General features: G+C 36.7%; 1 protein-coding gene across 1 annotated transcript in view; it reads right to left on the bottom strand.

Moving 5' to 3' along the window:
• The window catches only part of ccdc178 (coiled-coil domain containing 178), a gene marked incomplete at both ends in the record, with an annotated part of 49215 nt that overhangs the window by 23990 nt on the left and 9040 nt on the right, over positions 1–16185 (bottom strand). The window contains 7 exons of the mRNA XM_079806838.1: positions 4682–4841; positions 4987–5132; positions 5685–5798; positions 6003–6164; positions 6275–6337; positions 10217–10400; positions 14599–14735. Coding sequence (XP_079662964.1) covers positions 4682–4841; positions 4987–5132; positions 5685–5798; positions 6003–6164; positions 6275–6337; positions 10217–10400; positions 14599–14735 — 966 coding nt within the window. The remainder of the gene's footprint in view (positions 1–4681; positions 4842–4986; positions 5133–5684; positions 5799–6002; positions 6165–6274; positions 6338–10216; positions 10401–14598; positions 14736–16185) is intronic.

Genomic DNA, 16185 nt, shown 5'->3' with positions numbered 1-16185 from the left:
TTACCGCATCTCAACTCATCGTGTAAGATGTACAAGTGTTTAAATGGTTACCATTGTCAAGAATATAATCCGTGCTGCAAGTCAACACAAAAAAAAACGTATTTACTTGCTTTCTTCATTCCTGGTCTTACCTAGCTCAGTTAATTGGTGCTAGTTTTTCCAAAAGAAAATAATGTCTATGTAAAAAACACCATCTTTCTTTCACTGAATATGCTGTTTCACCATGGAAGTAGAATGGGTTGTAAACACATTTGTAAATGTAAATTTGACATTGACCTTAATGGAGCCAGCAATGGCAAGGTCATGGCATTGATTCCCAAGGGAACACACATGCGGATGCATCTGTTGCTTCAGATAAAAGCATCTGACAAGGGCATTTTAAAATGAAAATTGGTTTTATTGAAATGATAAAATGAAAAGAGCTACAATTGTTGGAGCCATGGCTTTGTTGGTGGTACACATGTTGGTGGTGCAATGTTTAATAAACATGCAAAATGGTCAATAAAAAATACAAATAAATAAATATATATAAATATATATATATATATATATATATATATATATATATATATATATATATATATATATATATATATATATATATATATATATAGAGAGAGAGAGAGAGAGAGAGAGAGAGAGAGAGAGAGAGAGAGAGAGAGAGAGAGAGAGAGAGAGAGAGAGAGAGAGAGCTTCATGGAATGGGTTTTACATGGCCGAGCAGCTGCATTCAAGCCTTACATCACCAAGTGCAATGCAAAGCGTCAGATGCAGTGGGGTAAAGCACGCTGGAGTGTTCTCTGGAGTGACCAATCACGCTTCTCTGTCTTGCCTGACTGCATTGTGCCAAGTGTAAAGTTTGGTGGAGGGTTGATTATGGTGTGGGGTTGTTTTTCAGGGGTTGGGCTTGGCCCCTTAGTTTCAGTGAAAGGAACTCTTAAAGCTTCAGCATACCAAGACATTTTGGACAATTTCATGCTCCCAACTTTGTAGGAACAGTCTGGGGATGGCCCCTTCCTGTTCCAACAAGACTGCGCTCCAGTGCACAAAGCATCGGTCCATAAAGACATGGATGAGCGAGTTTGATGTGGAGGAACTTGACTGGCCTGCACCGAGTTCTGACCTCAACCCGATAGAACACATTTGGGATGAATTAGAGCGGAGACTGAGAGCCAGGCCTTCTCGTCCAACATCAGTGCCTGACCTCACAAATGCGCTTCTAGAAGAATGGTCAAAAATTCCCATAAACACACTCCTAAACCTTGTGGAAAGCCTTCCCAGAAGAGTTGAAGCTGTTATAGCTGCAAAGGGTGGGCCAACTCCATATTAAACCCTACGGATTAAGAATGGGATGTCACTAAAGTTCATGTGCATGTAAAGGCAGGCGTCCCAAAACTTTTGGCAATATTTTGTGTGTGTATATATATACACACACACCCTGTATATGATAAAAAGTCGCAATCACAAGAAAAAATTTGTAACTGTTAGATATGAAATTGCAAACTAAGCTTTATAAAGACATAAAGCCACTTTATTTATTTTAAAAAAGAGTCACAATTAGGGTTTTATTGTTCAAACTTGCTTCCATAGAGTTATCTTTTCAACAAGGAACAATTATGAAGAGCAAAATCAAGATGATGGAAAAATCAGGAAAAGAAAATTCTGTGTACACTATAAAAACAAAACGCCTCTTTCAAATAAGAGTGTCCCTCTCATCTAAAACACATGACGCTGTGGTCTTCACCCAGTGTTGCGCGTCACTATCCATATTTCCTGTCTTCATTAACATCTCATGACTGTGACGTCTCAACGATGCGCCTCAGGTCAACCAAAGGCATTCTGACACAGCCTCTCATTGTTCCGAGTGTTAAAAGTCGAAACGTTTCTGTTGGGCGATGAATCTTTGTGCCGCTTTATTGTTTCCTGTGAGAAGTCTAAAGAGACTCTCTGCTCTGCTGCCCTGCAGCAAGTTAATGGCAGACTGGCTCTATGAGGGAGGACTTTTAATTCGGCTCCTGTCTCGCACCAACAACTTGTTTGGAGTTTGCTGCTTCTGCGCGCATGGCGGATTAAGCCCCATTGCCTTTTCTTGTTTTGAACTAATGCATTCTTGATCACCGTTTAATGAAACTATATACCACATGGCGATTTCACATTAGATAAGCCATGTGAGACTTTCATCAGGCGCCGGGCTCTGACTGAGGCCATAATCCCGAAACTCAACTCCCCCAATAAATAGCTTTTCCCTCCGAAAATGAAGTGATAATACGTGGGTTTCATGCAAAACATAACATATTATCTCTGACAGAAAATTATAAGAGCTTTCATCAAATTATTAGAGGAAATGTTAAAAGAGGTGTGATACTGAGCGTCGGATATTCCAGCGCAAAGGTGCATTAGGATAGTTATTACACACACGCGCTTAACAAATCGCCCCACATCAGGGTAAAGACACTGAGATGGCCCTTTAAATTGTGAAGACACAGAAATAGATAATATCAACATATGGACAGTGTTTTAAAACATAAACCCTTTTTTGTATGTACAACTTCAAGGACGTAAAAATCTTAATGAATCCTCTGAAATTGACACAATCCCATAGGGGTACATTTGGTCCAAGAAAGACATTTTAACTGCAAATTTATTTATAAATTAAATCCAGATGGGACTAGTGAAAGTAAATCCCTTTGTACGCTTTATATGGACACATTTAATTATGTTTTAAAGTAGTGCTGTCAAAATTAACGCGTTAACACATGCGATTCATTTTAAGGCTTATCGCCGGCGTTTAATGCCTTGTGACTAAACAAAGGGCGCCAATGTGAGTGTGCACACCGACGCGCAAAATGCAAGGCGTAAAAACGTAATAAAAAAAATATGAGATTGCCGCTTCTTTTAACGTGCCTGGAGCTGCTGAAGTTACAGTAAAACACGACTTGGTGGCGCTCAAGCACAAAACGGTTTTGCCAAGCACACATTGATAACTAAAACGAAGACGACGAAGAGGAAGTAAGTAGACAAAGAAGAAATTAACACAAATAACTTTATGATAAACGCCACAGCGACTACAAACATCTCGATAAGAGAGGAACTGCAGATCAAATAGAATTCGATGGCGAGTTTCCATCTAATCCTATTTGATCTGCAATCAAATCAAAAGCACCATCTACTGTCAGGGAGTGAATTTTCACGTTCACTTGGCGCATCACCAATCGGCAACCTCCCCCAGTTTCTCTTGAAACCAATACGGAAGTGACTTAAACTGCAATTCATCAACTGGCCGCTAGGCTCTCAAAGATTCTCAAGATTCTGCTCAGAAGGGAGTTGTTTTATAACTCATTCATTTACATTATATACAGCATTAAAGTTCTGCATAATTAAGGGCGTGGCCACTTTGAGTGACAGGTGGGTTGCCGTTTGTCTGCTGTCTGTTAGTCATCACTTCACCTCAGCTCCGCCCCCGTCCCGCCTCTTTGCCCCATTTTCTGTTATCCGGGAGTGACGCGCGGTGATGCACTGCCAAGATGGCAACGGCCAGCTATACCCGACTTTACGCTTCAAAACTGCTCTTCAGAATCCTATGGGTGACGTCACGGACACTACGTCCATATCTTTTTACAGTCTATGCGCATCACCAATGAAAACTGCTTAGGTATGAACACAAAGACGCGCTGAAAAACGTCTCGAAAAACGCAGGCGATAAGCGGACGCGATAATCGTCCCGGTGTGCACGAGGCTTAACACGTTAAAAATATTTAACGCAGCATCCGTTTTTTGTGTCATCCTTTGGCTAGCGCTACATTATATGATTACGGTCTTATTCATGCAAAGGCTTTTAAACCATTCAAGCGCGACAAGACAGAAGAGAACGCGCTGTCTCCCGACACACACTACGCGTAGAAAGACGCACACCAGTATCGTGCGCACAGACAATGCACCACAATTGATTTATTTTTCGCGCTTGAATAGACGATAACACACACAATTATGCCAAAACGTTACTGTGTAATCTCACAAAAGTGAATGAAACCATTATAATTTAAAAATAAATGTAATGGTGTAAAATAAATATTACAATCTTATTAATTAAAAAAATATATATAGATATAAAATCAAACTATGATGAATAGCATGAATTCAATAGTCTCTGAACCTCGACGGATCTGTAAACATTTGAACGTCTCAAATGAAAAGTTTTTCATATATAAAACAGTTTGTACTTTTTCTAAACTTATGTAAATGTCAGTGTACTAGATCCACATACCTGCAATTATTAACTGCTCTGTCAACGCAACCAGCTAACAGTATATTTTCAGCTAACAGGGCTTTCTGTTACATATGTTTTGTTCTCAACGTCTTCATTAATATTTGGAATTTATCATTTGCCATCACTGGGTATTCCATAAAAAATACACAGTGTATCATCATACAGAGGAAATCTAAATATTTATAAAGGTAATTTCAGCTTGAATGGTGATTGGAGCACATCAAATCCCCTAACCAATCAAATGCACTCATGCTCGTTCAGCTTCAGCTGATCTGTTTTCTGATATGTAAAGAAAACATTTGTTAACCTGGATTATAGCAAGTATTTAAATAGAAAAGCGTATCTAGGCCTTATAGGAAACCCTGACAAAATAATCTTGACATAAATGTAAATATGAAAGAAAGGGTTCTTAACCTCGGTGTCCTTCATGACAGCCTGGCGTTTAGTGATCAGCTCTGAATGAATCTGTGCACGCTGAGACTTCCTCTGTTCCCAGGAAGCAATATCCCTTTGCACGTTAACCATCACAACTGTGGCTGTCCCATGTTTGAATGCCAAAGTGTTTGACAAACACCTGAAACAAACAATAAAAAAATATAATATATTTGTATGTATATATATATATATATATATATATATATATATATATATATATATATATATATATATATATATATATATATATATATACACACACACACAGAAAAATATATTCTTACTGTAGCTCCTCTATAACGTCTGGCATAGTGCTGACGGTTTGCTCCATCATGTCTGATTCTTGCTTTAACTCCTTAGACTTAAGTTCGAGCTCCTTGAGCCGATTTGAAATCTCCTCGTACCTCAATAAGACCACACCAAGTCTTTCCTAACAGCAAATAAATAAACATACCATCATTAAATGAATAAATGTTCTGCAAACCAGTCATAAGGGTACATTTTTTGAAATTGAGATTTATACATGATATAAAAGCTGAATAAATAAGCTTTCCATTGATGTATGAACAATATTTGGCTGAGATAACTATTTGAAAATCTAGAATCTGAGGGTGCAAAACTAATAATTTTTAAAGTTGTTCAAATGAAGTCCTTAGCAATGCATATTACTAATAATGATATATATATATACAGTAGGAAATTTACAAAACATCTTCATGGAACATGATCTTCACTTAATATCCTAATGATTTTTGGCACAAAAGTAAAAACTATAATTTTGACCCATACAATGTTGGCTATTACCACAAATATACCCGTGTGACTTATGACTGGTTTTGTGTCCAGGGTCACAAATATGGAATTAAGTATGCTTTTAAGTAAGTCTGTTAAGTACAAATATGCACTATCATTAGATATGTAACATATTGATCACATTAATATCTCATACTGTAATATAAGTCAAGTATAATGTTTTTTTCACCTTCATAGAATTCGAACGTTCCTGATGGTGTTTCTTTTTTTCTTCAAAATCATCAGAGAGGCTTCTGTGTGCAGTTTGTAGGTCATCTAGTTTTGCTTTTAACTTTTCAATTGTCTGAGAAAAAAATAAAAGAATTAATACATAAAGAGAAAATGCATCCTTATGCAACTGGAAACTTTGTTCAATAATTTCACTGGACCTTGAAGTCAACATGAATCAATATTGACCCTACTAACTTTCTCAGTAAATTTCAACTTACTTTGCAATTGGACAAATTTATAATAAGCCAATACAATATTCTACGCTGATCGGACTTACCTCAGATTTCTCTGCATATGTCTGTCTCAGTTGCTCCACCTCCGTCTCTAGCTGGGATGTTGTAGAGAAAGCACTTTCATACTTTTTCTGTAGTTCACCTTTCACCCTCTCACAGTCTGTTTTTGCACGGTTATATTCAGCTGCCTCTGCATCCATATTACCCTGAATGTAAAACATGTCATGAATTACAATATATCAATCCCAAACATTAACAGACACATAAACTGTACAACTTATGTGTTAATGTATGCATTAGGCAAGTCAGGTTTTACCTTGAGAATATCTAATGTGGTCATTTCAGTCATTATCAGGGTCTTCATTTCGTCTACCTGTTTCTGCCCCCCAAAAATAAAAAAAAGACATCAAACATCAGCTGATTATAAAGCAAAACTTCAGCAAAAAACAAGACAAAAACAAAATCCAAAACAAATATACTATAATTGTCTATAAACACAAAAGGATAAAAGCTACAGCCGATGGAAAGACTTTCAGTGCACTCAAAAAAACTGCAAAATCCTCCTTGTTCACATTACTTAAAAAACTCATTTAACTACATGAACTTAAATTTACTGAGTTGTTTCTACTAAAAATTTGTATTGTCAGCTTTACGTAATAAGTGTTTGTTCGGTCAACTTAACATTGCTGAGTGAAAAGAACAAACTGGGCAGTGGGTCTGTAGTTCCCATCATGCTTTGCAAGGGACTGCCTTAGGAAAGTAAATTTAGGGATTAAAGTGTTATTTTATGTGTTTTTCAGTAAAGGGTGTGTAATGTTCAGTTATGTTGGACATTTAGAGGAGTTACTGTAATTGTGGTTTTCATTATGCAGAAGAGTTGTGCCTGTGTTTAGGGCACTCATATACACATATTTATTGGACGGAATTCCTGCCCTCAATTAAATTGAGTCTGTCCAATGAGTTATCTTTGCATTTTGTTTCTAAAAATATGCTTGTTGTTATTTAATAGTTTTCCACTTACACTTGTAGAGCAAATAGTTGGTTTAATAAGGTAAATTAAATCGATAAATGTGTTCACCTTGCATTATAAACTTTTATAAATTTAACATAACATTATTAAGTAAACTGCACATTTAAATATTATGTAACAGTGACAAATTCAAATGGTTTGGATTTACTCAAATACATTTTTGTCAGCTTTACTTGAATTTCTTTTGTTCATTTAACTAAATTGTTATTACTAAAAAAAATTACTCAGTTTAGTTGCGTGGAACCACTTGACACTGCTTTTTTGAGTAAATTCAACAAGTAATTTTTTTGAGTGAATAATAATTTATATTTAGGTCTGTTGTTCACATAATAAAGCTATCGTATGACTTCAGAAGACTTGGAATATAGATTATGTAAATGTACTTTTATGCGGGTTTTAATCTTTTTCAAAACTTGACAAATGCCAAATTTACACTGCAAAGGTTGCACTATAGGTCTCCTATACGCAGTTTACGTTGTAAAGAGTGCAGCAACAGCAACTGCGTAGGAGACTGGAACAGGCTAGAACGAAATTGTTGAATAAAGTCGTTATTTTTGTTTGTTTTTGCACACAAAAAGTATTCTCGTCGCTTCATAAAATTAAGGTTAAACCGCTGGAGTCACATGGACTATTCTAATGATGTTTGTACTACCTTTCTGGGCCTTGAAAGTGTTAATTAAATTGCTGTCTATGGAGGGACCTGAGAGCTCTCCGATTTCATCAAAAATATCTTCATTTGTGTTCGGAAGATGAACAAAGGTCTTACGGGTTTGGAACGACATGAGTAATTAATGAGAGCATTTTAGCATGAACTATCTATAAAACTTTATCTGGCTATCACCAGACCAAGCTCAATTTAAGATTGAACATTGGTCTGGGGAGTCTGCTATGTATTTTCTACTGCACAAGAGGTGTGATCAACGAGCATAAATTAAATGACTCTGTACGCAATTGGATAGTCCTTCAACCAATCAAACCACAAGAGGCGTGATCAACGGGCATCGATCCATCGCTTCTCTATCGTCATTGTGTTAAACGCGTCAAAAGCGCACCAGGTGGATAAACCAGTCTGTGATTGGTTCCCGCAAAAGTGTAACAGAAGCAGTAGAAATTAATGTACAGGTTTCCAGACTGAGCTGCAGGGCGAAATCAAATCGCCGGCAGATCAGGTTGGGTTTACCCAGTCTACATTAAACTACTAACACACAAGAATTGCTCAATGAGTCTAAACAATATTTTAGGTGGAATATAACTTAAAAAAACAAAACAATACCATGCATGTTATGACAGCTACACACACATAGTGGTAAAAATAATAGTATGCAGATCTTTACTATTTTTATATCAGTAAGAAGAAAAACATCTTTTTACTACAGTATTATGATCTAGAATTGTGTTTTCTATAACTAAATATTAACTATCTCTGTTTGTTTAGAGGTTCACCCAGCCTGGTTTAAATGTTTGAAAATGATTAATAGTTGCAAGTTAAGAAAAGTAATCAAATTTAATCAGTTACATATATAAAGAAATTGAAATAGTTACACTACTTATTACATTTTAAGTAGGGTAACTTGTAATCTGTAACCTATTACATTTCCAAACAAAGTAACCTTCCCAACACTAATCGTAGCCTACAATTCAATAGGTGTTATACGGTCTACATACATGTCGCACCCAAGTTTATAAGATCCATGTCGTACAGTTTGATTTGTAGTGATCTTTTAGGATTGCTGAAATCGCACAGTCTGTAGCAGGCATTAGAGGTGGCATAAACGCATTTACACAGCTATTACTGAGCAAATACTGCAGAGGTGGACAGTAACTAAGTACATTTACTTGAGTACTGTACTTAAGTACACTTTTTGAGTATCTGTACTTTCCTTGAGTAGTATCTTTTCTGGAAACTTGTGACTTTTACTTCACTACATTTGAAAGACAAATATCGTACTTTTTACTCCACTACATTTCTATCAAGGACCTCAAAGTAGAAAGTCGTAGCCGCTTTGAAAGTCAGTGGATGATTAGTTGTTTTTTTTTGTGCAGGCAGCCTATCAGTAATCACTCTTGTAGGATCACATGAAGTTAAAAAATTTCCAAGTATTTTTTGAACACTAATCAATTGATGGCAAAATAGAAGACGGCAGTTCCCAGACTCAGTGTGCGCAACCATGGTCATACTTAAAAGTTAAAATTCAGAAGAGCAGACGTGGATAAGTCTGAAAAAGTGCGACGACACAAAAGTGCACAGAAAGCTGCCTCTCAGACGCCAGACCACAAGTACTGAATTTTAGTTCTACTAATTCTACTAAAATCTTATTATAGACTAAAACTAAAACAATTAAGATGCCTAAAATGTTATAGTCAAAAGACTGACTAAAACTAAATCAAAATTTGCTGTCAAAATTAACATTGGTATGAAGTATGATTGGTCAAATGATTTTTAGATTTACCCGCCAAGTTGCCATAGCCTTGTGGATCCAGCGCTAACGCATAGGTAACGTTCGACAATGATGTTAGTTAGCATGCAAAAACGTAGTTGGGCTAATAATGTTAACTGAAGTCAGAAATGTTTTTTACATAATCCTATCAACAATTACACAATGTAGAAGCCTTTCTTTTCTAGTATGATTTTGACTTTGATAAGAGCTTTGTAACTTTTAAACAAGTATTTAAATGAGTGCAAGGTATGCTAGCATGTCGGATGGAGCATGACTGGCTTAAACCACCATGATGGAACAGCGTGCATTCATACAACAATGCAACAATAATAAAATAATGCGTTTACTTTTACTTTTGATACTTAAGTACTTTTAAAAGCAAGTACTTCTGTACTTTTACTTAAGTAAAAATCTATCTTTACAACTTTCACTTGTAATTGAGTAATATTTAACCAGTATTACTTTTACTTTTACTCAAGTAATGGAGTTGTGTACTTTGTCCACCTCTGAAATACTGTTGGGGCTGAGATGGGTCAGAGCAGACATAATTTAGTCTGGCTTTTATGCTGCATTACGTCTTTACACAGAGTTTTGAGGAGGCTCAGAGAGAAGCCTTAACTCGGCTGTGTGAAGATGCCTAAAAAGACATCTACTTTTCGATTGGAAAAATGTTATAATGACAGAATTAGCATTTTTGGAGCTGGACTCTTTCTGAGAATGCTATTTGCTCATTCCCTAACCTTGCAAATGAACTCATCTTTAGATCTGCAGGGGGCACGTGTCCTCTTACCCTGTTCCTCAGCTCCTCCAGAAAGGTTTGGCGCTCCAGCTGGTCCAGCTTTGCTTTGGTGTCTGAATGTTCGGCGGACACCCGGTCGAGCTCGTCTTTGAGCGGTTTCCACTGCTTCTCACTCACACTGATCTTGAGCAGGATGTGCTGATGATCCATCAGTAACTGTTTCACTGCCTGTTCGCTGAAACAACACGTCCACAAACAACATCATAAAACATGGCCTGTCCCATGAGATCCACACCACGATGTTCAGAGTGTGTACCAACAGCAGCCCGCTCACAAAAAATGCTTGCACAGCATCCAGCAAATTTCACAACTGGAAATGAAACTGCCATGTATATTTGACATCCAACTGATTAAACAAGATGTGTCAAATCAAAGATTAATTACTGGATGGAATAGTTACAATACGACACAATGCTTAAACAACACCTAGAACTGCGTTTAGTTCATAATGCATTATATTAACAAAAAGCAGCCCGATTCATGCAACAGCTTAAGTATTTACACATTTAAACACTGCAGCTTGTTTACAGTGTAATTATAAAAGTATCTTTTTTGCCTATGAAACAAGCCAACTACAGCATTCAAATTAGACAAGCATCAGGCTTTCGTATTACTAAAAAGCTTCTAAAGACCTAATATTTACTATCACTTATTTTAAAACTTAACATTAAAAAAATAATGATAATATAATGTAACTCTCGTTATTTTGTTCTCAGTGTTTAATGTCACATTATCATCTTTATTTGGGAATTTAAACTGTTTTTATTATTTAACTTCAGTAACTTTGCCTACCTTATTTATAACTACAGCTTTTGTTTGTCTATTGTACTTTAAATAGTTTATTAAATGCAACTGAACAACTTTACAACAGCTGAAAATTATGCTAAATGTAGATTATATATATAAATAAATAAAATATACACACACACAAATGTACACCAATCAGGCAAAACATTATGACAATTGAAGTGAATAACACTGATTATCTCTTCATCATAACACCTGTTAGTGGGTGGGATATATTAGGCAGCAAGTGAACATTTTGTCCTCAAAGTTGATGTGTTAGAAGCAGGAAAGCAAACTATTTGAGGATTTGAGCGAGTTTGACAAGGGCCAAATTGTGATGTCTAGACGACTGGGTCAGAGCATCTCCAAAACTGCAGCTCTTGTGGGGTGTTTCCGGTCTGCAGTGGTCAGTCTCTATCAAAAGTGCTCCAAAGAAGGAACAGTGGTGAACCGTTGGCAGGGTCATGGGCGTCCAAGGCTCTTTGATGCACGTGGTGAGCGAAGGCTGGCCCGTGTGGTCCGATCAAACAGACGAGCTACTGCAGCTCAAGAAGTTAATGCTGGTTCTGATAGAAAGGTCTCAGAATACACAGTGCATCGCTGTTTGTTGTGTATGGGGCTGCATAGTCGCAGACCAGTCAGGGTGCCCATGCTAACCCCTGTCCACTGCCGAAAGCGCCAACAGTGGGCACTTGAGCATCAGAACTGGACCAACACAACACACACACACACACACACACACACACACACACACATATATATACATATATATATATATATATATATATATATATATATATATATATATATATATATATATATATATATATATATATATATATATAAATATATATATATATATACTTTTTATGTTGCATACGATTAATCGATTTGCATATAATTTGGGTTAATACTGTACAGTTCATGGTAATATCTATACATTTCAATGTTTGACTATCTACCTTATTTTTTATTTAAGAGCAGATGCAGTCATTATACAACCCCAAATCAGAAAAAGTTGGGAGAGTATGGAAAACGCAAATAAATAAAAAAAGAAGTGATTTCTAAATTTACTTTGACTTGTATTTCATTGCAGACAATATGAACACAAAATATTTCATGTTTTGTCTGGTCAACTTCATGTCATTTGTAAATATGCATCCTTTTCTGTCATTCAGACCTGCAACACACTTCAAAAAAAGTTGGGATAGGAGCAATTTAGGGCTAGTAATGAGGTAAAATGGTTAAATAATGATGTGATTTGAAACAGGTGATGTCAACAGGTGATTGTAATTATGATTTGGTACAAAAGCAGCATCCAAGAAAGGTCTAATCCTTTAGGAGCAAAGATGGGCCGAGGATCGCCAGTTTGCCAACAAATACGTGAGAAAATTATTGAAATGTTTAAAAACAATGTTCCTCAAAGAAAGATAGGAAGAGATTTGGATATTTCACATTCAACAGTGCATAACATAATTAAAAGATTCAAGGAATCGGGAGGAATTTCAGTGCGTAAAGGACAAGGGCGCAAGCCTAAGCTGAGCAACCGTGATCTCCGATCCCTCAGGCGGCACTGCATCAAGAATCGTCATTCATCTATAAGCGATATCACCACATGGGCTCAGGACTACTTTGGCAAACCTTTGTCAAGTACCACAATACGTAGTTATATCCACAAATGCCAGTTAAAACTGTACTGTGCCAAAAGGAAGCCCTATGTTAACAGTGTCCAGAAGCGCCGTCGACTTCTCTGGGCTCGGAGGCATCTGGGATGGACCATCACACAGTGGAAACGTGTACTGTGGTCAGATGAATCAGTATTTGAGGTATTTTTTGGGAGGAATGGACGCCGTGTGCTCCGGACCAAAGAAGAAAAGGATCATCCAGACTGTTACCAGCAACAAGTCCAAAAGCCAGGGTCTGTCATGGTATGGGGTTGTGTCAGTGCCCTTGGCAAAGGTAACTTGCACTTCTGTGACGGCACCATTAATGCTGAAAAGTACATAGAGATTTTGGAGCATAATATGCTGCCTTCAAGAAGACATCTTTTCCAGGGACGTCCATGCATATTTCAACAAGACAATGCAAAACCACATTCTGCACACATTACAAAGTCCTGGCTGCGGAGGAAGAGGGTACGGGTACTTGACTGGCCTGCCTGCAGTCCCGGCCTGTCTCCAATAAAGAATGTGTGGCGCATTTTGAAGCGCAAAATGCGACAACGAAGACCCCGTACTGTTGCCCACCTTAAGACTTGTTTGCAGGAAGAATGGGACATTCTTCAAGAAATTACAAGAAATTACACCTGAAACACTTCATCTCTTGGTGTCTTCAGTCCCTAAAGGTCTTTTAAGTGTTGTGAAAAGTGGTAAATGCTTTATTGTCCCAACTTTTTTTGAAATGTGTTGCAGGTCTGAATGACAGGAAAGGATGCATATTTACAAATGACATGAAGTTGACCAGACAAAACATGAAATATTTTGTGTTCATATTGTCTGCAATGAAATACAAGTCAAAGTAAATTTAGAAATCAACTTTTTCTGATTTGGGGTTGTATGTAATCATAAACACACACTGGTTTGTAGTGCAAACTCTAGTTATTTCCCTATAGCAGTTTATGAAGTCTTGCACATTCACAGAAAAAAAAAGCTTACTTCTGTATTGCAAAATAAGTTGGATAAGATATTTTTTGAACGCTCAATAATTTTGGCACTGCGCTGGGTCAGCGCTTGATGTCCAATGTAAAACCCTGATCCTGAAGCAAAACCAGTTGAGAATCATTGGGTTAGTTCATGCTGTTGTGATGCTTCACAGCATTTTAATTCTAGAAGCAATGCCACACACCTACACATTTTTAATGAAGTGGAATTAAGAGTTGTTGCATGATTTCATGACATGATCTACGGAACACGGATTCTCTGTTGATAATTAAAGAAACACTCAAACAACAGACCAATGAACCACAAGACATTTCCAGCACATTTCTCATAGTGTTGTCATTAGAGTCTCCAACATGGAAGGTAATGTTGATCCATAAGTTCAAGTTGGGAAGAATTACTATCCAGATATCATAGTTTCTCGTGATTTGTTAGAGTTTCAACTAAACGGCAACACATGAACAAAACTGTTGGCTTGTGTGTGCAAACATATGGTCTTCATAGATCTTATGGAGGCAACGTCATTTGTCGTTGCCGTAGCATGGACAATTTAGGGGAAGTAACAACAACGGATTGTTTTTCATTTGGATCGATTTCAGTTATTGCAGTTCTATGAAAAATCTTGTTGAGCAATAAAATGAGGTTATTTTGCTTGACCTTTCTGTGTGTGTGAACTGTATAGTGTATTGAGTATAAGACACTGTTTGTTGCAGTTTTGCCAGCTTTTTATAATTTTACACAACTGTGCTGTAAACTATGCAAATATAGTATTCAGAATTTTACTGTGAAATAAATGCTAGGCCATTTTCTGTCATAACAAAACAAATTACTGCAAAACACTGCAGACACAGCTACTTATTAGTGACAATTACTAGTATCCAGGAATATAATTTTCATTTAAAATAAAATGGTATCTGAAGTGGGACAAACCTTTGGTAGGTATTTCTCTTGAAGTCTTCAATTTTCAAGGTTTGCTCTTTGTTTTTGTCTCGTAGGGTTGATAAGTCATGTCGCTTTTGGCTTGAGATTGCATCCAATTCAGACACCTTTTCATCACATTCCAGTTTCTGATAAACACAATAATGCCCATTATTCACATTTTAGTAGCTATTTACTATGGATATTTCTATTGTAAAGTCTTTGTTTGGAGGCTCAATTCAATCACACAGAGATAGATCACATATAATATCATATCATATATAATTGCTTTATAACACACACACACACACACACACACACACACACACACACACACACACACACACACACACACACACACACACACACACACACACACACACACACACACACACACACACACACACACACACACACACACACACACACACACACACACACACGTTGTGTTTTCATGTATTATGGGGACTTTCAATAGACATACTGTACAAACTGTATATTTTATCCTCTTATACTAACCCTAACCCTAAACCTACCCATCACACAAAACTTTCTGCATTTTTACATTTTTAAAAAACATCACTTAGAATGATTTATAAACTGTTTTCCTCATGGGGACCAAGAACATGTCCCCACAAGGACAATGATTTTGGATATTGCCATCTTTGTGGGGAAACTTTGTCCCCATAATGTAGGATTTACCAGGCCACACACACAAACACACATCAACTGCTAGAAAGGTCCACAGATTGTTCTAGCACATAAGCATTTTCAATTAATTTCATAGTTCAAAACTATAACAGTCATGTGTCAAATATTCATGAAGACTAAAAAGAATAAATCACATAGCACCACCTATGGTCAAACCAAGTTTCCTGGAAAGTTTCTAAACTTTTTAAACTCAGTTTTGGCAGAGCACCATCAAAAATGCAAGAAATACAAATTTAAAAAGGAATAAACAAACTGCGAAAGAAACAACTGAGCGCTCTGCGGCTCATTCACTCAAGCGTAGTGTAATTGTGAAATCAGGGCTTAGACAAAATGGAGGCTCTAAGAGAACAAACACGGCAGATCGGTGCAAGGAATCGTGGGCCTTTCCTGCCCTCCAGAGGACGTGAGGGTTGACATCTCCAACACGGCACATCATTTCACCTCTGATTTATAACATCTAAAATAACAAGCTGTTTCTCAAACAGACTGTTATACTTACAGATGTTTGTATTTGATTTTGAAGCTGCATTACTTCCTTCCTCTTTATCATCAATATCTCTTCTTTTTCACCAATTTCTGCCTTTAATGTTCTGACCTGAAAAAAGGGTAAGTGTGACATAGACAAAAAGATGACCATAGTCTTTCAGTGGACTAAACCATTTAAAATATTGCAGTAAACATTAGGTTATAATTGTTACATTTAAGAATATTCAGAAATATTATTTATAATACACTGCAAAAAAATGCTTTTCCTACTTAGTATTTTTGTCTTATTTTCAGTCCAAATATCTAAAAAATCTTACATTAAGAAGCATTTACTAGACAAGCAAATATTTTTGTCTTGTTTTGGGGGAAAATAACTCAAAATTAAGGGAGTTTTTGCTTAAA

This window comes from Gobio gobio (genome assembly GCF_949357685.1).
Source record: "Gobio gobio genome assembly, chromosome: 23".
In the NCBI taxonomy this organism is placed as follows: domain Eukaryota; kingdom Metazoa; phylum Chordata; class Actinopteri; order Cypriniformes; family Gobionidae; genus Gobio; species Gobio gobio.
Note: the sequence above shows the minus strand (reverse complement) of the source record. Positions and strands in the feature narration are given on the sequence as shown.